Consider the following 26,692-nt stretch of genomic DNA (forward strand, 5'->3'; position numbering starts at 1 on the left):
GCCCTGGGTGAGGTGAGACTGGGAGAAGGCAGCAGAGGGGCTGACTATGAAGAGTATGCTGGTATGTGGTGATAAAAGACCTTATTGCAGCTTGATAGTTTGGAGAGTGCTGTGACAAGAGAATGTGCTGCAGGTGAGCAGATCTGCATGACACACTTCAGCTGTGGAGAAGTAACTGTATATGAAATGAAAGCTTATAATGAGTATTTTTGGATTAGGAATGTATTATCTAAGGCCTACAATGTGTTTTCTAGTGCATAGCTCTGCAGATCGGGCTGCAAGGATAGGCTACAATGCTATCCTATTATTTATTATAGGAATGTTAAAAAAAGTCTATGCATGTGCCTCTGATGAGATGTTTTTAGCTTACACTTGAGTGCTGATGTTCACAGATGACTTAAAAGTATGTTTCCTTTGCTTCTGAAAGCAGACCTATGGAATCTTTCAAAAATTAATTTATCAATGCTATGTCTCAGTGGCTCAGGCAGCTCCATGTTTGCTATAGCTATTTCACTCCCTCACCATATCTGCCAGAGAAAGCTACAGATAGTAATGCAGGTGTTAATATGTTTAACAGGCCTCTCATTTTTGTCATAGCAGTCTGTACAGAAATAATTTTCATCAAAAAGGAAAACAGTGCTTTTTAAAAAAAAAAAAAAGTCTGGCAAACTTATTTATCCCTAATCAGAAGCTTCCTGTAGTGATTAGTCAAATACATTTTATAATGCATGAGAAATAAATAATAATATATTTGTGCAGTTATATTAATTCATTGAAAACAGCACCTCTGCCAGTTTGAGTGAACAGATCACAGTGCCCAGCCATTTGTTTGTGAAAACCTGCTTTCTTAGAATTACTGAGTGGTGCAGAAAAATCCCTTAGACTTAATCATGAATCTACCGTGGTATTTGCAGTTACTGTTTTGAGCTAAGTTCTGGTGAAATCACTGGGGGACATGTGCAAGGACAGGATGCATATGTGAAGAGCTGAGACATCCTTCCAAGGCGGAGCTCAGCACTTGGGTTATGTTATATTGCCTGACCGTATTCACTTAGTCTTAAAAAGACACTTTATTCTGCTTGCCAGAGGAAACAAAGAACACCAGCAAGTCTTAGTGTTAGTTTTGTTTCCTATCTTGGAGGCTATTCCTTGGCACGTTGTTGTCCTCCATCCAGCAGAGGAGGATCAAAGCCCTTTTGCAGCATAGGGAAACAGCAGAGAAAGCCAAGTTGTTCATATACTTTGTAAAGAAAAATAAAACTATTTCTCTGATACTTGCATTAACTTCTTTATAACCTATTTCTTACATGCTGACTTGAGAGACTGTTACCTATTAGTTTCTTGGGGTTTGGCTCAAGTTTCAACACTGAAGAGTACAGTTTCCAAATGAAACTGCTTAAATCCTCCCTTAAACAGAAAGTATACATGTGGAAACTTTCTTGGAAAGCATCCTCAGGAATGAAAATGCTACTTCATACTAGGGGTCTGACAGTACAACCATTTCTTACAGAGTTGTATTAATAGGATTTTTCCCACTAAAAATATTGCTGTGCTGGATTTTTACCATGTCTTAATGTGGGCCTGTCATAGAAAATAGGCAATTTTAAGATATTCAGCTATTATGCTGGTGTCCTCATCTACGTTACTAACACTTGTGCAAGCACTATTGTAGACACCCAAACCTTCAGTATATGCTTCAGCATATTGCTAAACTATCAGATTGTCAGATCTGATGATCAGTGGTGGTGGCAGGTGGCAGAGGCTGACATTCAGAAGGGCTTCTGGGACTTCTCGCGAAATGGCTGATGAGTGTTGTACGAGCGGTCTCCAGTTCAGGCAAGGTTTAGGTTTAACCTTTCCTATTACAGTCCTGACTCATCATATGCAATACAGCAATCGTTTAGCTCAGAAGCTGAAAGACAGGCAGCTCAAATGCCTGTACATCCTGGGTGGAGTGGACATCTGAGCTGTGAGACCAGTTTGTCAAAGACATACTATTAGGGCTGTGATTTTAGTCTCTGCAGTCATTCATCTGGCATCACCCCCATTTGCTTTTTAGCATCAGAACTTGTGTGCTGTTTGAGAAAGATTCCCACCCCCCCAACCCTTGTGAAATTTGTTCTCTAGTTGGCTGAACTTACGATGATTGCTCAATACTCATGGTAGGCAAACAAGGAAATCATATGTCCTTGTTTCAGCTGAGATAGCACTGCACCAGCTACTAGGAAGAAAATAAACTGTGTTTTGGATTTAGTATGAGAACAATGCCGATAACACGCTGATGTTTGAGTTGATGCTAAGCAGTGCTGGCCCTGAGTCAAGGGCTCTTCAGTCTCTCGGGCTCTGCCAGGTAGGAGGTGCACAAGAAGCCGGGAGGGAGCAGAGCCAGGACAGCTGACCCCAACTAGCCAAAGGGATATTCCATACCATAAAACGTCATGTTCGGTATATAAACTGGGGGGAGCTGGCTGGGAGCCACTGTGTGCTTCTCGGGGACTGGCTGGGCATGGGTCAGCAAGTGGTGAGCAACTGTATTGTGCATCACTTGTTTTCCTTGGGTTTTGTTTTTCTCTCTGTTGTTTTCTTTTTCATTACAATTTTTATTCTTATATTATTATTGTATTTTATTTTGATTATTAAGCTGTTCTTATCTCAACCCATGGAGTTTAGCTTCTTTCTGATTCTCCTCCCCATCCCACAGGGTGGGGCAGGGGGATGTGGGTGAGTGGCTGCATGGTACTTAGTTGTCAGCTGGGGTTAAACCACGACAGTCCTTTTTGATGCCTAATGTGGGGCACCATGGGCTGAGATAACAACAGATCTGACTAGAACACATTAGAACAACTTTGTTATAAGCATTCATTATATTAGTTTAATAGTCGCTGGTCAAGATGTTGATTTATTTGCTCTCAGCATTGGTATGCTGCTTCTTAAAGTTGCATAATGTAATACTTCACTTGCAGTATATGCTCCCCGTTGTGCTGTTTATCACCTGTGTGAACTGGGCTAAGGCTATCATGTTGTTGTACTTTGTAACACTGGCTTATGATATTATAGACTTCCTAGTCATGAGACTTATCAGATATTTGTACTCAACATTGCTGTCATCTCTGTACTTGGGGAGCCATCTATCAGAAATTATTAACAATTACACCTTTAACCTTTTCTCCTTGGAGAGCTAACATTTAGAGGAGGCATCTTCTCACATCTCCTTCCCCACCAGGCTAATTACAGTAGCATTTGAGAATTTTGAAAATCTTGAGTATCTTTGGGATGTTGGAACCAGCATGATCGTATTGCTAGGAACCAGCATGTTGCTAAATGTGTTCCAGATCTTGTTTAATATTAAGTAACTATTTAAGAATACCATGCAGAGATCTGTCCCAGGAGTGGATAGTTATAAGTGTCAGAGTGTGTGGGATAGTATGGGCCAGTGCCTAGGACAGTGGGTACCTCCACTGTTTTGGAACTTCACCCCTGAACAAGTGCAGAACCCAAACAACCTAGTAACATATTTGGGAAAAGTATGCTGTCATGCTGGCAATTCCAGAGAGACACAAATCACTGCAATGTGCCGGGGCTTGGCCCATGTGTACCGAGCCCTGTTCAGCACCATTCAGCACCCTGGAGGGGCAAAGAAGGTCTTTGGATCTAGAACAGAATGACAGACACTGCGGCTACTCCAACCCCTGTGACAAGCACTGTGGCTGAGCCAGGGGACCACCCAGGCCAGGATCAGTCGCCCCTACACACAAGAAGAAATGGACAGGAAAGGCAGCTTGTTTAGTGAAGGAGGACGAAGCAGGGTCACCACAAGAACAGAAGGAAGAGGCAGAACAAGAGGTATGTGATCCCTATCCCGGAGTGCGCTGTGGGATATGTGAAAAGATTTCAGGCTTCACTTGCATCACTTGCTTTTACTGGGTTTTGGTTTTCTCTTTTTGTTGTCTCCTTTTTTGTCACGATTATGTAATTATTAATGTTGTTGTTATCATTATTATTACAATACTATTTTATTTCGATTATTAAGCTCATCTTATTTCAGCCCATGGATTTTACCTTCTCTCTGATTCTCCTCCCCATCCCACTGAGGGGGGTGGGGAGAGGTGGGCAAGCAGCTGTATGGCACTTAGTTGCTGGCTGGGGTTAAACCATGACACCATATCAAGTACCACTTAATGTATTATGCATTTGAGAGAGGCAGGCATTATGGTAATTAAATGCATGTGCAATAGCAAAAGAATTCCTTTGCTTTTTCCATAAAAATTCTCCAAATGAAGAGTCACTTGGGGATGCAGTGTTCCATATATTTCCAGCAACTGATCTGTGCTAGGAGAGCTGCTGATATCTGTGAGATACACTGCTTATACACAAAATTAATTTCAAAATATGCAATCATCAAATACACTGAATAATATTCATGAGCTGGTTGCATGTCATGTACACTGTAGTAACTGTATGTGTAGTAACAGTGTTCCTGGTTTGATTCCAGCATTTCCAGTCTGTGAAGAAAGGAACTGTAAGATCCACATAAAAATAAACGTCACTGTAATAGTTTAAAGAAAGTGTAAGTGCTTGGATGTGTATGCACACACTGTATAATACATAATGTGTTGGACTTCTAAACCACACATCCCACTGAACAATAGGATTGTGACAGACTGTTTTAGCTGATGCTCCTGGTAAGCTTATGGTGTGAGTGCATAAACAGCATAGTTCAAGCCTCAGGTAGGCTTCATTATAGAGCAGAGAAACAGGCTATTTTCTATCCCATTCTCTTAAAAAGTTAGCAAAGCAAACCAGTTATAGGCAACTAAGGCATTCAGTACTGTTTGCAAACACCTGAAGATGCTTAACTGATGAATTGTATATTCTTAATTAGCTTACACTTGCTGGTTTTTATAGTTTTTCTGATAAATCTGCTCTCTTCTGAAGTATTCCTATAGGTATTTTAACAAAATGGTTACCTTGCATTACAAAAAGATTTAATTTTATTCAGTTTCATAGATCTGTCAGCTTCCTCGGAAATGAGTAAAAGGTGGCGTCTGTTTCTGAGGTGCTTTAAGCTTTGACGCCCACTCTCCAGTGAAAAAAGCCATTAACTTGGGGAATATTTTTAGGAATTTCTTGGTGGTGTTAGGGTGAAGTTCCTATATTACTGCTTCAGATTCTCCAGACACAGTTTCCTGTATTTCTGCTTCATAATCTCCATTGCACATGTAGTTTAATATATATGGTTGGCTTATCTCTGTTCTATCATCTACATGTATAGAGAACTTGCACTAAATGTGCTGTGCCTTGTATGTATTGGGGGTACTGTATGAGCCACCAACACAGCAAATGTGCAGGAGATCCAGCCCACCCAAGAAGAGCTTGGCTTATCAGACGTGTTCTCCTCTTGATGTGCATGTGTGCAATATGTCCAGCATCTTGAGAAAGCATGCGTGGGCTTTGTGCTATTTATGCATTGGACATGCTGTGGATTAATTGCATCTGATACCCAGAAGCAGAGCAGTGGATGTAAGTGATACGGCATGTGGAGATCCCAGACAAGCCTTCAAAGTCTTTATTTTCCCTTTGAATTAACATTTCTAGGTGTGTGTGTGGGGAAACCAAAACCCCAAACCCAAACGAAAACCAACAAAAAAAAGGAGGAGCATATAGGAAAGTCCAGATATAAGACTATTTTCATGGCAATTTCTCTTAGTGCAGATAACTTCAAAGTTGCAGAAATACCAGTTTGCACAATCCTAGCAGCACAAAAGGTCTAATCCACCTGCCTGCCTGCCCCTGACGAGGCAGGCTTCGCTATCTGAACTTTCCACACTCGGCTATCGATTTTCTTTCCATATGATAGTCTTCAGCTTAAAAACAGTGATCAATTAGGGCATTCCTGTCTCAGAACTCATGCTGCCAACATTTTAATTTTGATAAGAAAGAGCAACCAACACAGTCCTGTAGCACAGAAAGAATAAAATTATAGATTCCACTTGAGATGCATGGCTTTTTCTGTAAATGGAGGCTTTTCCCTTTAGTTGTTGGGTTTCGTGGTTTTGTTTTTTTTTTTTTTTTTGATAGTCTGATGCTAAAGACACTGATATTTGCCGGTACATTTCACTGTTGATGTGCCATTTGTAGTCAGAGGAGCACCTAACACTTGCTAGCAAAGACAAACCCACATGCCACATAGGTGCTGTTGTCACAGCGGTTTTCACATGTGAGTGAGTGAGAAGGCAGCTGTATGTGTATTTTCAATGCTGGCATGGTTCTTGCCACTTTCCCTGCTTGTTAAACGTTTAAGGCTACATAGTTATGGACTTTTCATCCTTTTATAAGCTTCTTGTGAGCAGCTTTATTGGTTGGTCTCTGGTAACCCACCAGTTGCAGAGTGGGAAGCATCTGTAGAGTAAACAGTGACTTTGTTCCTCAGAGAAACAGTGGCGATAAATCTTCCACAGTTGTGGATGGAAACCATGAAAAATCCCAGGGCTTTTGATAAAACTAGTTCCCGCTGTCACGTTTGCCGCCACGGGGAGGGGACAGCGGCTGGGGTGGGTGTCCCGTCCCGGGGCCGTGGGCGCTGCTCCGCCCCGAGTGACCGGCCGTGGAGCGTTAGCAAACCGGATTAACACACGGCTCCGAGACGGCGTCTTTGAATGCTGAACCTCGGTTTCCCCGTTCCCCACAGCCATTTGCATGAGGAAGGAAGAACGGCCAGAACGCCGCGGAGTACACCCCTCCCCGGGGAGCTGCTGCGGCCGGTGCCCGCGGGCTCCGGGAAGGAACGAGCGTGGGAAGGGCCGGAGCGAGCTCCCGCCCCGGCAGCGCTGCCCCTGCAACGGCTGCGGCTTCAGCACCGCGCTCTGATCCGCCGCGGCTGCCCTCCGGTGCCGCTCTGCCGGTGCCCGCCGGGCTGCTCTGCCCGTGTCCGCCCCCGCGGCCCGCCCGAGCGCCCCGCCCCGCCGCTGCCGGAGCTGGTGCGCGGGGCCACGGCGCCACCGTGTGGTCGCGCGGCGGAACGGCGCCCTGCCGGCGGCGGCCTGGAAGCCGCTGGGACGGGGGCGGGTTGGGCCCGGCGGCGGGGCCGCACCGGCGGGCGGGGCCGGGAAGCCTGAAGCCGGCCCCGCCCGCCCCCGCCGGTCCTCCGGGAGATGGCGGCGGCTGCCCGCAGCCGTGCGGCCGCTTGGCTCTGTCTCTGCTTGTTGGGGCTTCCCCGCCGCGCCCCGGCGTTCGCCCCGCAGCCGGCGGCGGGGCCCGGAGGTGCGGCGGGGCCGCGGGCGGGGCGCCTGTGGCGGGGCTCGGGCCGTGCCTCCGGGCGGCCGCGGCGGGCCGTGCCTCTGCGGGCCGCAGCCCAGCCGGCCGCCTCCGAGAAAAATCCGTGTTTAATGAATGTTTAATCAAACGCCGCCGGAGGCATGCCTGTGCCTTAACGCCCCTCGCGAAGCTGCGGCAGCCGGTGGGACCGTAACGCGCCTCCCGGTGTCCGGCCCCCTCCTGAGCGGGGTCCCGGGGCGGGGTGTGCTGCGGGGACGGGAAACGCACCGGGGCCTGGCCGGGCCGAACGCGGGCTCCATGTGTGAAGGAATTAATCCCACTATTTACGTTCCCTTACACAGATGTTAGATGTTCTTGCTGGTTTGTTGTTTTTATTTTTTGAATTTTTAAGTATACTTAAGGGTTAGAAACTGATAAATCTGCACAAAGTAGCCTCAGCTTACTGGAGCTGCAGTTAATACGTTCCTAATTCTGTTTCTTTGCAGATGGCCTGAATGTCCTGTTGATAGTCGTGGATGATCTGCGCCCTGCGTTGGGCTGTTACGGGGATAAGCTTGTGAAATCTCCAAACATCGATCAACTCGCTTCTCAAAGCGTTGTGTTCAGCAATGCGTATGCACAGGTGAGGTAAATCACTTAATGTGAAGGTTTTCTCCATGCAAAGTAGTTGCTGGTTTTGTCACCGGAGGTGCTGGGCAGGCCGCTGGGAAAAGCAAGTATTTATTAACCATAAGTATTTCCAATAGAAAGTAAATGGTCAGGCTGAGCTGTGCTGTATGGACCTTCTTCTTCACTAAGGTGAGAAAACTATGAAAACGGAACATTTGAATTATGGTGTTTGTGTAGTCCTTGGAGTAGTGTAAGGTGACTCAAGCATTTTCACTGTTAGCAGCGAAGAGATACTTAAAAATGCTGTTTTACTAAATAAGAATTCTTTTTTTCTACTGTTTGTAATAGATCATATTTTACTTTTTTTTTTTTCTTTCTTTTGAGGTAATCTATCCTATAGACTTTTATGAAAGGACAGACTGTGTGGCAAGCATCACATACAGGAGTCAAAATCTCACTAATTGTTCTTTACTTGAATACTTTGCATAGGATGCATATGTTCCCAACTTTCTCTCTGCTGAGAAACTAGAAGTTTGAGCCTAATTCTGGCCAGTTATGAGGAATTTAAAGCAATAACTCTTGGCCCTTGCCAATCTGAAATGGATTTGGTGAGGCCTTTGCACCATAACCTGAACCTTCTATATGTTTATTCTTGTCATTACTCTTAAGGCAGTCCAGATGAACTAGATTTTGGGCTTTTGTCAGCACAATCCGTCTGCTGCTTCTGCTTAATTCTGTGTGAGCTGCTAGATTTCAAAAGCACTGTCTTTAACACAACCTGACCTTTATCTTTTTGTGCTACTACCTTCATAAGGAAAGCTTTTAGTGCTTATGAATTGGTTATTTGAAGAAGAATTATAGAGATGTAAATTTATATCTTGCTAAAAGTTTGCAATAGGGAATTGGTATTCTTCACGAGGATGCTGTTCATTCTAGCTTGAAGTGATATGAAACACTTTCACTGCAGTTCCTGAGCCTTCCGATGTTTTGCCCAGCTACACCTAAGCCAGTTTGTATGTGTTTTGTTTTTTGTTCTGAACTGATGGCCTTTTTGTCTGGCTCTCTCCTCAGCAAGCCGTGTGTGCTCCCAGTAGAGTGTCGTTTCTTACTGGACGCAGACCTGATACTACCCGACTGTATGATTTCTACTCCTACTGGAGAGTACACGCAGGAAACTATTCCACAATGCCCCAGTATTTCAAGGAAAATGGCTACGTGACCCTATCTGTGGGGAAAGTTTTTCATCCTGGTATGGTTTGAATTGTCATCTCCTTAACATAACATGTGCTTAATGTGTATGTTCTCACAAACATATAAGTATCAACTGATTCTTTCCTATGTTGACAACTGAAATCGTAATAATAAGCCAGATTGTACAAAGATTGTAGGTTGTCTTTAAGCCTTGGTTTTAAATCTTAAGGTATTAGAGATGAATATATTAGATGACTTATCTAATGAACATTTGCACATCTTGTCTAGGGATTGTGGGAACAAATGTCTTAACATTCTAAAAATATGTCTGGAAGTGAGGTATCCACCAAAGATGAAATTACTGGACAGGCTCATTGTCTTAGCTCTGCATATACACGTGTCATGTTTCGTAATAGGCTGGCTGTCTGGATAGGAGATATAGAACGTGTGGCTAATACTACCAAATAAATAGGAAGTTAGTTCACTAGTTAAAAAGCAATGACGCTACCGAGTTGAACAATAATGCAAAACTGACCCTCTTTTTGGTAGTTCTTTATCCCAGAACTAAACTTGTGTGGATATATGGGCTTCCAGTTGATAGTAAAGCTAATTAAGGATGTACATGAAAACTGTGATTAATGATGCTTTTTTGGTGGGGTTTTTTTTGTTGTCATTCCCTGAAGTTAGGCTCTTCAAGAGGCTTGAGTCTCCCTTACCTGTCCGGAGTGTATTTCAGGAAAAAATGTCTGTCTGAAACTTTTTGACTTTGATTTCTTGATTTTCTTTTTCTTAATGGTCAAAAATAATTTGAAATGTTTCTTCATTTAGCATATTTAATAACCCATCCCCCCACCCCCCCCTAAAAAAAAGCCAAACCCCCATACCAGACGAACAACTGGAAACAAGATAAACTTGTGTTTGAGCTCTTCCTGGTTAAGTGAACTATTAGAGCATCTCTAATGATTTCCCCTTTTCAGGGATTTCATCCAATTACAGTGATGACTACCCATACAGTTGGTCCATTCCACCCTTTCATCCTTCAGCTGAAAAGTATGAAAATGATAAGGTAAGGGTGATTTGTGGGACCTTAACAGGTCAGAATTGTCAGGATGTAATCAAGTTCCCTGTGTCAAGCACAGGCTATATTCTGTGGTTTGTGAGACTACAACCTTGTGCAGGGAAGCAGCTGCTTTGATATTGTTTTAGTCTTTCAACAGAAGGCCTGTCTCCAGTTGTGTGTCATGCTAATCCATGTGCCCATCCTGCTGATGTGTTCAGTATTTCTAAATTAGTATTTGGAAACTTAAGTTACTGAGATATAAAAGTGCTTGCAAGAAAGAGTAATCTTAATTTGTGTCTAGATCGTTAATTCCTTTATCTGAAAAGTGCAGTTGTCAACTTCCATGCTAATCTTGCTCTGCTTAGTAAGTGACAAAACATTGTCAATAGGCTTGGTGAACTTAATTCAATAAAGAGCTCAGGGCTGAAGGGGTGGAGGGGGAGGAATCCTGGAGTATCTGTTACTATATTATCTGATTCAGTTTTCTGGAACGTTTGTTACTCTTAAGCGTGGCCCAAAAGAATGTGTTTTATGTTTATGCCAATGTTGCGATAGCATCATGTGCTGGTATCTATATGCTACAAAGCTAGAAGCTCCAGCCATGAGGCTACAGACAGCCTTGGAGATGCCTTGTTCTTGCATTTACTGCTGAAAAAGGCTGGTTTTAACAGCGACAGTATTTGTATCCATGACATACTTTTCTTTATGTTCATTTAGCAACTCTCCCTAATACCCTGCTGAGGCCACCTTTTCCTGGCAACTGTTTAGTCTAACTTATCTTTCTTCACTGATTATACAACAGCCATCGCTGGCGTTGGCTCAGAAATGAAGTCATTAGCTTCCAGGCAGCTTTCTATGAGCTCTTGGGATCAAAAGGAGTAAAAATGCATGTGTGTAGCATAACCAAATTCTGCCTTCTTGCCAGTAGGTCAGACATACTATTCATCATAGAAGCTGTGTGTTTTCCCATTTGACTACATTTAATCTTCTGCCCAGCTTTAGAGATGATTCTGCTTTTCCATAGACATGGAAGTTGCATTCTTCAACTTCTGAAGCTGTCTGCTCACTCATCAATGTACTTGGCACCTCTAGTGTTTGTATAAATTATGAAATTTCTTTTCATATCCAATCTGCAGTCTTTTGTCGGTAGAAAGATTGAGAAACAAATTAGTTTGAAAGTTACGGAACAGAGGATTTCTTCTTTGTTTTTACAACTTCCATAATTAACTCTTTTTTTTTTTTTTTTTTTTTTTTTTTTAAGACTTGTAGGGGAAAAGATGGAAAACTTTATGCTAACTTGGTGTGCCCAGTAGATGTGACAGAAATGCCCAGTGGTACTCTGCCTGATATTCAGAGCACTGAAGAGGCCATACGCTTACTGAATGTTATGAAAACCAACAAGCAAAAATTCTTCCTGGCTGTCGGTTACCACAAACCACATATCCCACTGAGGTACCCTCAGGTGAGGGAACTGGAGCCTGCAAGGAAAGGAACTTAGACAAGTGTTACTTTTGCTTTTCAAAGGTGTTCCCACAAATGCATTATTGCTATTGTTTCTGGAAAGCAAGCTGAAAACCAGCCTTGATTTGGTGTAACTTTAGCAGTCACCTATGGTGCGTTTTAGAATGCTTAATGAGGATGAGTTGTGACTGCTCAGCCAAAAGCCAGGCTTCTACCTCTTTAAGAGTGACTGCTGTTGTATGGAGATAGTGTTCAGCTTGATGGACTATGACATAATGAGGCCTTACAAGATCTTGTACTCCATTCCCTATTTGAGTTGGTGGCAAAACTCCTACTTATTTCAGAGGAAGTGATGTTGAACCTCCTATTTTTGTGTTGCTTTGAGATACAGGAGGCTGTTTTTAGGCACTTACTAACTCAGTATTTTTCAGGAATTGCTTGGGACTGACTAGCATAGCATTGCTTTTACCCTCTGGGAGAAGGGGAGTGAAACCTTGCAAACTGTAAGAATATTAAAGGGTCATGCAAGGGGAAATGGTTGCTGCTTTACAACAGTAAGTTTGCAATAGACCTTAGAGCTGAGGGCAGTCTTTATGTGTGTTTGTATTGTAAAGGAATTTCTCAAGTTGTACCCCTTGGAAAATATCACATTAGCCCCAGATCCCTGGGTGCCTGAGAAACTACCTTCTGTGGCGTACAACCCCTGGACGGATATCAGGCAGAGGGATGATGTGCAAGCATTAAATGTTAGTTTCCCCTATGGACCACTTCCAGATGACTTCCAGGTAAGCTGCCAGTACAGTGCACTGAAGTCAAACTGCCTTAACTTGTTCAAATGCAAGGGACCAGTCAGCTGCTCTTAGATGTTCCCCAGTACTCAGCAACTGACAGTTTGCAAATACTATGAATTCCCTGCCTTGCACACTGTCTCCTCTACCCTTGTATGCAAACCTTCGCTGTAACTGCAGTCAGGCTAGCCTGTGTGGGGAGGAAGAGATCAGCCATCAGCTAGTGATAGTAGTATGTGCTCCTGGTTTGTATACAAGGGAATGTTTGTAGCAGATACCAATGTTGTGTTTGTTTCATTATCTGAATCTGTTTATCTGCTTCAAGCCATCACTTGGTATATCTTCTTTTGCAAGACTTTTACTTTCCAGTGCTTATGCCAAAATAAGGTGCACTGGCTGGATGCTGAGAGAAGCAGGGCTGATTGGTTTACAACATCTTGCTTGAAAAAACTTCTGGGAGATAGAATTTTCTAACTTCCCCCTCCCTGTTTACCTTTTCTGGGATGTTAATCAGGCTACAGCCACTTAAAAAAGATAAAGTTTTACAAGTAAAGTCCTTTAGTTCATTTGCTTACACAGCCATTCACTGGTTCTCCTGTGTGTGAGTCTGGGGAAAAGCTAACTTTTCTCCCCTCCCCTGTTTTCTTAACTTGTAGCGTCAGATTCGTCAGAGCTATTATGCAGCAGTTTCTTACCTGGATATGCAAGTTGGCCTGCTCTTGAATGCTTTGGATGATGTAGGGCTCTCCAATAGCACAATAGTAGTTTTCACTGCTGATCATGGTAAGCATTTAAATTTTTCTCCAGCTCTCTGCTAATAACTTAATTGTGCGACTCGGTGCTGGCATTTTGATCAAGTGTGTGTTTATATAATGTACAGGAGAGCTGCCGTACCTTGTATATCCGGCTGGTCTGGCTGCTCTAATTAAAAGGACTGACGGAGGCTTCTGTGGCTGTATGGTTCTGTCCCCCTGCAGGCACCTCTCTTTAATTAGGTTGAGGGTTTGCTAGTGAGTGATGAGACTGCCAGGACACTGGGCTGAGTTTGCTGTATTCCCACTGCCTACCCAAGGAGCGACAGCTGCTGGGAGCAGTGCTGTGAGAGGACAGCGACTGCTCCTCCCCCTTTACAATTTGTGGAGAGCCATCTGGTATAGTGGGTGACAGGCTTTGTCGTTAACTGCTGAAGTGTGTTTTCTTGCACTTGTCATTGCTCCTTGCAGAGCATCTAAACTAACAGCAATATGGCTCATAATTGAGGTCTTGCACAGCCTGGATCCTAGTGGTAAAAAACTGAGTTTAAATCATGGGACAAATACCTCAAGCATTTAATATTTGTTTCAATATTCTAATATTCATTAAATATTGCCCCCTCCCCCGGTCCCTTTAATTGGGGGATGAATTAGCTGACTTAAACCAAGATATGGCTTAACTACATTTCAGGTCACATTTTGAGTTAATTTGGGTTGACTTCTGTGAGTGTGTGTGTATAAACAAGCCCTTATGTGTTGCAGAGCAATAGAATTAATACTCTGGTAATAAAGTGACTCTAGATGTTCCTTCTGACTTGCCACTTTGACTTGGACTTTCTGTTGTAAACTGAAATCCGCTTTTCCTTGGTGTGGTTGTCTGTAAACAGTTGGTGTTTCCAGCACCATGGCTAGCAAAGTGATCCAAAAACCCCATGTGTTAACGTAGCTGTCATGGAGCTCCTTTGTCTTCCCCCAAAGTGAAGTTGGCAATAAATCTGCCTGGAAGGAAGTCATGTTGGCATCTCTTCCAAGAGGAAGAGGAGAGCTAAAGAGTTTTCATCTCTATTGCCTCCTCAGGGGTAACATCCTGATATGGCAATCTGGCATAGATAGCAGCCTTAGCTCCAAGGGATGTTCAGTTACAGTGTTAACAGGAGTAATGGAGAGCTGGCAACTGCCCAGAATTTAAATGAGTGCTTTCTGGAATTGATCTGGAGACTTGCAGGCACTGACACACAACCCAGTTCCTCTTTGCTACTGCTTTAATGCCGATTTCCTAATTCTAATCTAGAGTAGGGGAAATAAGGAAAGGTGTAATTATTTCCTTAATAAAAGTATCAAGTTGCAAGGTTTAGGTGGTTGTTGAAATAGCTGTCCCATCAGAGAAAAATCTTTTTGTAATTAAATACAGATTGTTATTTGCCTTTTAATATAACCTTTATAACAGACCAGTGGCCTTAACAGCCAGAGTCAATTTACAGTGAAAAAAATTTACTACTAACCCAGTATCTGCTCTGAATTGTATTCTTTGTCATCTAGGATGGTCCTTGGGAGAACATGGTGAATGGGCAAAATACAGCAATTTTGATGTTGCCACCCGTGTGCCGCTGATGTTTTACGTACCAGGAATGACAACTTCCTCTATTAGTCGAGGAGAGAGGGTCTTCCCCTACCTTGACCCTTTTAGCCATATTTTAGGCTTGGTACCTCAAGGTAAATTTCCAGCATTTATTTTTTGTTTGCAGTGGCAATATGTAAAGGAAAGGTGATGTAATAATACTCTTTGCCTACAGGCAGCTTGAGTCAGTGTCATTGGCTGTGCTTCTTGTACTGATGAGGGAAAAGATGGTGAAGGGAATCCTTGGACACAAACTTTCACTTTGCTTAGGTTTGCTTTAGTGGAAACAGCTAGATGTCTGCGTTAACACAGTGATTTATTTTTGTGTGGTGTAGATGTCTAAAAGGATACTTATACTACCTTTTGTAGTCGTGGAGGCTGTCTTTCCAACAGTGATTAGTAAACGTTCTCTGTGTAGTATCTATACTTAAAATGGTGGTGCTGGAAACTGTTTTGATGGAGGCACTCTTGTGTTAAAGCAAATCCCAGTGTCAATAGTTTGCCATTGTGAAGAGATTTTTTCAAAGTAATGAGCATTATCATCTTGAAGGCTGCACATTTTAGAAAAGAAAATGGTAGCAAAAATCTTCTTGTTAAAAATACATCATAAATGCATAGACTAGCATCTTCAGAGCTAATTGCCACACCTTAATTGTCTTGATTTTCACAAATCTAGTACAAAGCACTTTCAATAGAACACCAACTAAAGTTATCTAAAAAGTTTCTAAAATGTTCTGCCAGTGTCTGTCAAACCATCATGTTCTGTAACTTGTATTTTGATGTTTCCTGTAGGGCAAAGCAAAAAAGTGGTTGAGCTTGTGTCTCTGTTTTCAACGCTCGCTGAACTTGCTGGCCTGCAGGTTCCTCCTGTGTGCCCAGAGACTTCATTTCATGTTGCGCTGTGCACTGAGGGGGCAAGCATTGTCCGGTATTTTAATGCCTCTGAACAGAATGTGGAGGAAGAGAAGGATGGGTATGATGACGCTTACAGGTGTGTTAATGAAGAACCTGTTGCTTTCAGCCAGTATCCCAGGCCTGCAGACACTCCTCAGTGGAACTCTGACAAGCCAAAGCTGAAAGACATCAGAATCATGGGCTACTCCATGCGTACAGTGGACTACAGGTATACTGTATGGGTTCAGTTTTATCCTAACAACTTCAGTGCTAACTTTGAGGATATCCATGCAGGAGAGTTGTACATGGTGGAGACTGATCCAAACCAGGACTATAACATCTATAACAATACTTCACATGGTGGTTTGCTCAAAAAAATTCTTGGCTTCCTGAAGCACTAGGGTTCAGAAACCTCTTTGTGCATGCTCTTGCAACTGAAGTAACACTTGCTTTTTTATAAAAAACTTTTCTGTTGTACAGAGGACACTTGGATCAAATTAAAATCCTGTTTGTATCAAAACACTAGCTATTGCCTTTGTCTTGTTACAGGCCTTATTACGCTGAAGTAGTCAGAACTTCTGCAGTTGTATTTTCAAACACAAGCTCACAACGCTTCTGAAAAGGCCACACAGGGTATGCAGGCCCATATGTGAAACATTTCTGGTCTTCCGTAGTGGCTAAAGAATTAAAAATCATTACAATTCATTATCTGTGCTGAAACTAGTGGTATAAAAGATGGAAAAAAAGAAACTTCTCTGTGTTGAAAGGCTGTACAGAGAATGTCTGTCATCAGTAAATGGGTCCTGTCCACTTTACCTGGGAGACTTGGGGCTGGAGTGGCCAAGGAGACAGTCGGTAGTGGTGAAGGACTGAGATGTCTGCTGTCATCAGCCTTACCTCTAACTAAAGCTGAGAGAAATTTCATGTGTTTCATTCAAAATTTAATTATTTTAAATAAAAAGCTTTGATTTGGAGATTCATGCTTCTTACCATTCAGGAGGGGATCTGCAGTTTTAATTAATGTGTATGAAAAAACTGCTTTCATCACTGAAACACTAAGTAAGACTGAAGGGTTAAGGTAACACCAGTATGCTCTTCTGTGGTTTTTCATGAGGATTGGCCCAGTGAGACCACACAGGTGAAAAGAGATGGAAACCTTTAGCTGTTGTAGCTTGCTGGTTGCTGTAGTTGCTGAACTGCTCAGTGCACATCCAGAGACGCAAACTTGGATGTTTGCACTTAGATGCACTAAGTGGGGCTTGGCAGTCATGGTTTTGGACTAGGATAGCTGAAAGCCTCCCATCTTGTTTTTAGTGTGGTGTTTAGCACCACAGGGTGTGGACCATTAGTTATCCCAAGCTATGCTGCTAAGTAGTTCCCATGTGGCCAAATACATTAAAGTAAACACGTCGGGGAGCTTGGATCAGAGAGAAATGTTTTTGCTGAGTATTTTGTTTAAGTGCTATCTGTACCTTAAGCTCACACTCATGAGGTACACTTTAGTGTGATGGCAGTAGTTTTGGTTGTGGGTTGTTTTTTTTTTTTTTTGTTTTTTTTTTTGTGTTCTATTACCCCTCTGGATTTCTGCAATTCCATCTTGGTAATTGAGGCGCTCAGAATTTGTACCTTCTAAGAGCTTGCTCAGACAGTGCTAACTCTTGCTACCTTCCTCAATGAACTGCTTCAGTTCCTACAAAAAGAAAAATCCAGCCGTTACTTGTCTTCCTCGGATGAATTGACTTTAATATCCTAGAGAAACCAGAGACATAACTTTATTTCATTAAAATCCATGTGACAGTCTTATTCCTAATTAATGTAGAGATACCCGCCATGAATCTGAGTCTCTGTTAGAAGACAGTGGTTATTTAGTGCCTTAAACTCAATTAGAAGAATATATTTCTTAGGAACTTGTCATTTGTTTTAGTCAGCCCAAGATGCTGTGTGTTCTGCAGCATTATTATTCCTGATGAAAACATATTTTTACCACACTTAGGCATGTATACTTAGATCTTCAGCTAGTGTGAAATACTGCGGTTGCATGTAGCAGATTCAACGTAGCTACACCAATTTCACACTGGTTGAAGGTGTGTTTTATTGAGGCTGGTGCCAGGCAGAGATTGGAAGTCTGCAGCTGGAGCTAATTGTATCTCTGACACGCTTTCCTTTAAAGGAAAATCAGCTATTGGGGAAAGTTATTTTGGGGAATGTATTCAAGTGTTAAGGATTAATCTAAATCTCTGGTATGCTAGGTCAGTAACACAATGTACATCTAAAATTGATCAGGCAAATGGCTATTATCTTAGACTTGGCTACCTGAGCTTTGCGTGTTGTCCTCTGCTAAAACAACTGTAAAACAGACTTTTTTTCAGGGGTACTTAAAATTATGGCACGTAGGTAAATTATTTAGGGATTTATTTGCACGAAAAAATTCCTGTACATAGCCCGCCCTAAGCCTCCCATCACTTCAGGCGATTTAATTTTTCAAGTGGAGATAAAAGTCCTCATGCTAGGTGATGAGTATTTTTTCTCTCAAGTCATTCTCTTTATATTGGAAGAGAAAAGCTGTCCTTGACCTTTCTTAATCAAAATCCAGTAATCTTTTGGGGAGACATGAAACAGAATTGTCTCTGACAACTAGTGAATCAAGACTGGTATCCACGTGCTCAAGGCAAGGACATTCTTGAATAATTGCACAAGTCGCTGAGCAGGACTGCTGTCCACTTACTGAGCCGTTTCCTTCTGCTACTGCTGCGCTGAGGCTTAATGGTTTTGAGGACGAGTGAGTCATAGCAGTAAAAAAAGCTTTGCTCTTGCAAGTGCTATGTGAGTGAGTTTTGTTAGGGAATTGGCTGAGCAAAGTGCAAAACCAGCAGAGGCAAAGGGAGAAGGCCCATTTTTTTTCAAACCAGCCAAAATGCTGCTGCTTCTGGAGAGCCTGAGCTGTGGGCTTTGCTAGGCTGAGCAAACTCCACCGAAGAGCAAAAGAGCTTAACAGGAGCAATAAAAGTAAAGTGCTCTTGTGAACAGCGCTCTCTCTAGAGGGAAGAGGATGCAAGCCAAGCATCAGGAAATAAATGAGATGCCAGTGCTGACCCTATTTCTCAGGATGGCACCTGAACAGCTGGAAGAACAGCATGATGCTGCATCAGCAGGAATTGTTACCTGTGGTACATGTATGGAGAGGTTACACTGGGGACCCCAGAGTAGCCGTTGTAAGCACTTGGCACAAAGCAGACTCAATAAACAGGCCTTTGTTAATAAGCTAATGTACAGGAGTGATTAAGCAATGGAATTAAATTTTTGGTCCCTAAACAGCTGTACATCAGTCAATCATAACTCATGACAGTGTTTCTAGTGTGTAGATGTACAACAGCCCAAAATCAAAGTTTTTAAAGCAAGGTAAAAAATATGCTATGTACAAAGCAGAAACAATGGGAATCTTTTAAAAAATTGAGACTGCTGTGTATTTGGGTGTACTTTGTAGCACTTGACTGTTTACGGCATGCTGTTTGCAAAGGAAAGATTTGGGTCTAATTTCAGGCATGCTGTGCATGCTGGAGTATATGGAAATGCTGTAGCTCCATACTGTGCTGTGCAACAGATTGGAATCCCCCCTTTGGCCTGTGCTCTGTGCTTGCTGGGGGAAATGGGGTACATTTTGAATTAATAGCTGGCTGTGTGAGTTGCAAATGTTTTTGTGTGGTGAGAGGCAAAGGCAGCTGAGCGTCCCGGCTGTTGGTCAGATGTTACCTAATTAATCACTGCTGCATGTTGACTATGTATTAGTGACTTGCTGCTGTGTTGTATTGGTCAAGTGGAGTCCCCTGCTGGAACGAGTGTTCCACAGCATGAAGGATGGGATTCCCTGTGCTAGTGTGTGCTTGCTCTGATAGGCAGCAATATCACCATTGGCAAAATGGCCATAGTGCCGTGGTCAACACGCAGGTTTTGCAGGGCACTGTGCTCAGCTTATGTTTCAGACCTTTAGGATAGAGAGAATCACTGACTGTATTTGGGAAGTGTGTGGTGGTTGCAGCTGAGACCCTTCTTTGAAGGTGGAATGATTTTGGGTTGGTTTTTTTTTTTCCCTTCCCCCCTCCCCCCCCCCCCCCCCCCCCCCCCCCAGTGGATACTTAGCATTCAAATGTGAAATGCTACATAAAGAATTAAATTACCCTCTTGGTAACTAGGTTTTCCAGCACTTTACAATTTTGTAGGCTGTAGACCTTCTTGCTCTTCGCATCAGAAACTGCCAGCCAAGTTAAGATGACTCGGTGTCAAAACTTTGTATGCCTCTGTATTTGACTTCCTAGCTAATGAAAATTATCTTCAGATCTGCACGGGTGGATCTTGACGACTCTGCCTACACATACAGACCTTTTAAAGTCTGTGGGCGTTCTGCTTATGAAAGAAGATAGCCTACCAATGTCAAGATCCACCATATGAAGCAGCAGAAAGAGCCTATTGCCCTCTGTTTAACACTTGGCTCAATGCTGAATAGTAGAACAACATTTTTATCACACAGTGTGTGAAGGGCCCAACTATAATGGAGCTTTGAGTAAGCAAGAGGAAATGGCAAAGTTTGTGATATTTCTGTAGGTGCACTCGGACGTGGAGCTGGGATAATAGATTGAAGCAGCAGAGAGGAAAGGAACAGTAATATGTAATGAACAGTGAAATCGGATATAAAGTCATGAGCTGAAAGATTAGGATCCAGCAAGAAGATAAAGAACAGAAATCTAGAGAGAAAGACTGGAAAGGGAAATATTTTATATCTGGTTTTAGGCACTGCAGACATCTAGGGGTACTCACATCTTCCTGTTTCTGCTCTAATTTATTTCTGTGTTTTAGGTATAAAATCTGTAAGCTTTGTACACATTGTGGTTGACTGCAAAATTTCTTTGAATTTCTCTCTGAAACATTTTTGAAAATCTACCTCTGAACTGTGTTGTGGTTTTTGTCCTGAGTGTACTCAATTTGGCATTATCCATGTATTCAAAACCCTTGCTCTTTTTGTTTGGTCCCGATGCCACAGTAGAATCAAAGCCTTTAATTTCCAGGATGTTATACACCTGTGCTGAAAATTCCCAGTTTACGCCTTTCTGTGTAACTGAAGAGCAGTTACCTGTAGGTTACATATTCCGAACTGTTTGAACGTGCTCCGTGGCCAGCCTGCACTAAATGTTTAGCAGATATCTGGACTGGATTCCTCTCAGACAGCCCTCTGAAGCTGCTTGGTAAAGTTAGATACAAATGACAGCAGAGTGTGGTCATGCTTCAGGGCTGTGTTGGGCTGCAAGAGGTATGAACAAAGTCTTGGTTATGCATCTTTTCTGGAGGTTTTAAGAGCTGGCTGAATATCATCTGACTGCCGTCATTTTTTTGTCAGGAAAATGTTTGTTTGATTAAATCAAACTGTCTTATGTTGAGATATTGCCTTGGTGACAGTTTTATTGAAAAGTTTTGCTTTGATAAGATCAGGGACCTTTGCTTCAATTTTATTTCAATTTCTATTATATTGTGTAATTTTGACACAATATAAAAGGGTATTATAATGAATGAGAATGCAATTACTTTGTGAAAATAATAAAGTCAAACCAAAAAATTTTGACCTCAGAATGAAAGTGTTCACCTTTGTCAAAAGGAAATGGCTCATTTCACAAGTGTTAATTCAAGTTTTTAAAGCAGAATATTTTTGTCATTTTTATCTTGCAAGAAAACTTCAAAATATTGGCAAAAGAAAGTGATGGAAAAAATCCTAATTCATGCATCTTTTCATGGTATTAAAAATGACAATTCTAATCTAGCTCCACAAATAATTATTCATGTTAGCACAGCGCTGAAGGCTGGAGTTGGGTTTATGTCGTTTCTGTTGGCAGTGCTGTGGGAAGAGAGTGGTGTCGGTGCCCCAGGGCTCAAGACGAAAGGAGAGAGGGGGCAGCTGGGGAAGATTAAGATTTACCTTTTACAGGTAAGGGGGACTCCAGTCTAGTGAGCTGAAATTTTTACTTAATTTCAGGCAAGAATTGTGAGCAGACACGGATCTAAAATGACATTGATTTCTTACCTGGTGCTTTTAACCCACAGCTGTTTTGGCTTTTCCAAAGTTTTCCCAATGTGGTCTACAGATGACACAAAGTAGTCAAGGAGACGCTAACATAAAGGACAAGTGCGCAACTGGAAAAGGCTTGTAGTAATTCTCTGAAAAATGGAACAGCAGCTTTTTCTTCCATTTCCCTTCTTACCCCGCCACCGTCAAGCACTGCTGTATTGCCTTGCAGGCTCACCCCAGCGCTGCTGTTGGAAGGACATTCGGGCTCCCGCTACTCCTTCCTGGAAAGCCAGGCTACCCAGCCCCTGCGGAGCCAAAGAAACGCTTCCCCTGGCCAGAGAGCTGCAGTGAATTTAAAGAAGGGCTTTTTCTCCCAACAAATTGCCTAATAAAAGGTTAAGTATTAATCACGTCTGGAAAAAGTTTGGTTTGATCTCAGTGTCTGCTATTGCAGCTTTAAAAAAAGGAGCCTTTTCTGATATTTTTTTCCCCCCTGGTAATAGAATTAGGATATAATTCCTAGAAGACAAATCTTGGCAGGTATGAAGTGTATAATATCTATCCTTGATTGAACCTACAGCCTAGCCTAATAACTTCCCACGTGTTCCTGTTTTCAAAGTGAGTTTGATCTTGTGCTGAAGGAAATGATTCTCTTTACTTGAGCCCTCTTGAATATTTCACAGCAAGAAGGATGTGATCCATTACTTTAGGGAGCCCTCATTACATGCAGCTGTGGGGATACTCATCTTTTTCCTTTATCTGCTCTGCTGGAAAACTTGGATACCTTGTTTTACTAAACAAAATCAAGGTCAGGGATGTTTTAAACAAATAGATTGGCTTATTGAACTTGATAGTATAATCATTTTTTTGTCACCAGCTTTAGCTTTTCTTTGTTGAAATAAGATTAGCACAGATTAAAACTATTTATTTTGGAGGTATAGCATTCTGGACAGGGAAGCTGCGATGGTTTTGCTTTAAATGGATCTTCATTTTTGAAGAATTTGCAAACTCTCATTTCTTTTGAGGGTTATTTGTTTCTGTAACTGTTACTCTTGCCTGCAATTACTCTTTTCCAGGAAACTCGAGGTGTTTCCAGCAAGTATTACCTTCTGTATTTGTTTTATGTTGCTCTATATTAAAGCAGTGATATTCTTTCTGATATAAAGCCATGCAAATGAGATCAGTATTTTTCACTGCCTTTGTAAGTGGTGGTTTGTCTAAGGATTCTTTCAATATTCATGTTGTGAAATAATTAAGTGCTAACCTTCATTTACCTTTATTAAATACAGATAGGCCCTGAACTAGCAAAGCACTAAGCCATTCACTTAAGTACATTCCTATTCAGTGAGACACTTAAGTGTATTAGCTAAGTATGTGTTTAAAATGCTTTGCTGAACCAGTGCCAGAAGACGGTGGCACACGCATCCCAGTGCTAGTGCCATGGAAGGGAGCCAGTGGGCTGAAGAGACCTGCCTCAGTGGGTAACTGAGTATTAGTAAGCTTTCTTTTCAGCTAGAAAAAAATATCTTGGTGTCTTAATATCTGTGTTTAATATCAGTGTTTTAAGGTCAGCTGTTCACTTTTCAGGAATGTATTGGGTTTATGTGGCAAGGTTTTGGTAGCACAGGATGGAATTTCTATGCTTGTTAGACTTCATAAGGCTCTCGCGTTTCTCTTGCATCTCTCCTTTTTCTCTCACATTTATTGGTTTGAAACAGCAGCCTGGTCTGGATTTTCTCAGTTTCTCCTATCCTTGATTGCAGATCAATAACACTTCACTTTCCTTAAAAGGTTTAAATGAGTCACAAGGCACTAAAACTAAAAACTAGGAAGTGCCAACATGACGTGCATACATGGAATCTCGCGCACTGACCGCGTGTAAGCCTTCCACCTGCTTTACAGGCAGTGCTTGTCTACACTTTGCATCGCCTCTTCGTCGTGACCGCAGCTGAAAGGAGGCAAAAGCCCTTCAGCTTTTAGCTTCTTTGTTAGGATTTTATAATAGTTCTTCAGATGCCATCTGCATGTGGGAGCGGCTCTGCCCTGTAATTCCGGAGCTCCTCGACTAGAGGTCAGTAACACATCGAGGAACGGAGACAGACCGGCACACGCGGGGTACCGGCTACCGCAGACCCCGTATCTGGCATTTGAAATGAATACTTGTGATATGGTTAATCACCATCAGCTATAAGTCACCGAGATATGTGACCGCAGTAGTGGAATGCTTCTATTGTCTGCTTTTTCATATCAGAAGCATGTTGGAAGTAGTGCTTCCAGATTTTCAACCGTAAGAAAATGTATCACCCTTTTAATATAATTTGGTTTTACATAGTAAGTTGCACATTTCCATGTGATATGTAGTTTAGAAAAAATGTGATTTCTAGGAATTTTTACTGCTGAATTTTGATATAATCTGTTGCATTGGCATTTTCTTCACACAGCGCTAGCTCATGTGCTAGCTTGGAAGAAAAGGTTGGTGTGTGAAGCAGAGGTGTTTAGAAGTAGATTACTTTACAAATAGTCTCAAAGTCCTATTTATCACATCCTCACAACTCATAGAGTATGGAATAGATCAGTTACTTTTTAATAAAGGGAAAGTTTAGGAATGCTTAAAGGTAAAATAGAGTGGGGGTTTTTTTTGTGTTTCAATTTACTTTAAAAAGAACACTTATTGTTCCTTAATAATTCCATTCTTTTTTCTTCTACTAAACTGTTCTTGCTTGGTGATAGAGGAATTGGTCATCTGGACAATTAAAAAAAAAATTATGGAGCAGCTCTTTCTGTTCCAGACACATTTCTTTAAAGGATGTCTTGAACTGTGCTGTTATTTTAGTAGCAAGTTGTTCAAATACATAGTCTGAATCATTCCTCCATAGAAGCAGGCACAAAGGATTCTGTTTATATTCTTTGAGTGTGTCCTATCCTGAAAATACTGATTTCCTTTATCATGACTAATGCCATTACTGAGTGGTTTTGCTGAGACATTTAGTTCAGCTGTGTTCATGGCCATGATTAGTGCATTTGTCTCCAGCTAAAATGCTGATTCTTATTTGAATGCTGCACTCCTAAGAGCTGCGCTCTAATTCTTTATGAAGGAGAAATTGCTGTTTCCCAGCATTCTTGTCTCAGCTAAGCTGATTCTTCCCACACACACAATGAAACCTCGGCCAAGGCATTTCTACAGTCTTCTTGCACAAGTCCTGTTTCCTTCCTTCACCAGTTTTATGTTTGCAAGCTACATTGTGATTTATGCCAGAATTAGTAAGGGTGGAACCAGATCTAGTATTTCTAAAATGTAAAATATTAACAACAATTATGAGTGGTGTAGTTCTAATGAATAAAATAAAGATGAGATGCAGGCCTTTGTCAAGGTAATGGCAATCAAGAGTGACAGGCTTGCCATCGGTCCAGACCCCCAGGATTCCACCAAGCTCATTGCACCCCAAAAATATGTTACTAAAATAAGAGGGTAAGGGTAGCTATGCTATCTAATATAGGTTTCTCATAAGCTTGATTCAAAACTGAGCCAAAGAGCTAATTTTCTGCACTTTGCTGCCTTTTTTCTTAAAAGAAAATCCTTGTTCTTAAAAGAAGTCCACCCCCCCTTAAATTCAGAAGCAGCATAAGAAAGAATACAACAAAGTCTTGAGACATGTTCTCAGTGCACGTTGGTTATTGTCTGTGTAGACAAGTTCACAGGAAACCTGTTGTATAGAGGGAATATAAAGTCATGTCTGCATTAAGAAACTCTCAGTGTAATTTGAACTGAAAACTTAAAAGATATGAAACCAGGTCAGTGGGGCTCCTGTTGTGAGCTGCAAACACAGACCTCTTGTGTTGGAGCAGCAAAGTGCATTAGTCTAAAAGTGGCTGGTTTTAAGAAATGATTATGCCTTGGAAATGTTATGGGCAGGACAATGGATGTGAGTTTGAGGGCTGGTGTTTAGTTTTGTAAGGATATTATTGACGATAGTTACATTTGGAGCTGCATCAGGCTGAAAAGTGGTGTCCTTTTCTTCAGCTCCCTTCTCCAGGCAGCCTTCAGGCTACACAGCAGCTCAGCTCCTGTGGCCAACTTGCAAGTTTCGCGATTAGTAACTGTGGCCCACTTGGTGTGATACCAGCACCTCCCTCTTTAGCACTAGCAAGGCAAAAAGAGCTTCACAGACAACAGACATTGATTGAAGGTTGAACAGTATAACTGCTTTTAAAAGCCCAGTGCAGTCATCCCTTAGGGTCTGGCATCTCTGTTTCTTGAGCTTGTACATTGGCAAAGCGCTGCACTCCAGCCTGCCAGCTTCAGAAGTGAATGGTGACAGGCCGTCGTCATCTGTTATCCCCTGTCATTCAATCTGTTTTAAAATGGAAACCCAAGCTTGTGAGGTAGAAGTGAGGACTTTCATGAGTTTCATCATTGAATGAATAGGGGAAATGAGATGTAGTGGTAATTCTGGGGTTTTTAACCTCTTTCATGAAGTAAATAAAGTTCCCTGCTGGTGTGACTGCATGAAAGGCACTAAGATTAGCAGATTTGCATTGTTTCACTCAATGACAAAGGTAGGCTCTAGTTTGAGCAGTGCCATAGGGTTTGTTTTGGGGTTTTTTTCCTAGAAAATGTTCAGTGTTTCAAATCTCCCATTCTCAGTGCTAGACACTGCAAACCGTCACAGGGGGAAGGTTTCGTGCTGTGGCTGAGCTGACTGCCAGTAGCAGGGATGGTCACATCGCCCTGCTGCTGTTCACAGCTGGCTGGCTCTGCCCTCGCCCTTCTGTTGGTCTGTGTCTGATTCCCTGGGAGCTGGTTCGGCTTGATAATGCAACAAAAAATACTTTTTTTTTTTTTTTTTTTTTTTTCCTTCCCCTTCCCCTCCTGCCCTCCTGCCCTTCTCTTGATTTAGCTCACCAAGAAGTTAGAGGACTGCCAGAACAGGAAGGAACATATGACCTAAGACACAGCTCCAGCCTTGCAGAACTTAGCACCTATGTGAAGCC

General features: G+C 42.2%; 1 protein-coding gene across 6 annotated transcripts; it reads left to right on the top strand.

Moving 5' to 3' along the window:
* IDS (iduronate 2-sulfatase) lies at positions 1–22,116 on the top strand. Of its 6 annotated transcripts, none has more exons than XM_055727610.1 (10): positions 1–133; positions 7,761–7,897; positions 8,022–8,073; positions 8,956–9,133; positions 10,053–10,141; positions 11,397–11,597; positions 12,211–12,381; positions 13,041–13,167; positions 14,676–14,849; positions 15,547–16,173. In XM_055727610.1, the coding sequence occupies exons 3-10, from the start codon at positions 8,029–8,031 to the stop codon at positions 16,047–16,049; spliced, it is 1,488 nt and encodes a 495-aa protein (XP_055583585.1). In that variant the 5' UTR covers positions 1–133; positions 7,761–7,897; positions 8,022–8,028; the 3' UTR covers positions 16,050–16,173. The 6 variants fall into 6 exon arrangements, with proteins under 6 accessions (XP_055583585.1, XP_055583583.1, XP_055583584.1 ...); XM_055727608.1 differs by lacking the exons at positions 1–133; positions 8,022–8,073 and adding exons at positions 7,107–7,260; positions 21,930–22,116 and having other exon boundaries at positions 15,547–15,877; XM_055727609.1 differs by lacking the exons at positions 1–133; positions 8,022–8,073 and adding exons at positions 7,108–7,260; positions 16,198–16,622 and having other exon boundaries at positions 15,547–15,877.
* The last annotated feature ends 4,576 nt before the right edge of the window (positions 22,117–26,692 follow it).

Source organism: Falco cherrug, chromosome 15 (assembly GCF_023634085.1).
Source record: "Falco cherrug isolate bFalChe1 chromosome 15, bFalChe1.pri, whole genome shotgun sequence".
NCBI classification, from domain to species: Eukaryota; Metazoa; Chordata; class Aves; order Falconiformes; family Falconidae; genus Falco; species Falco cherrug.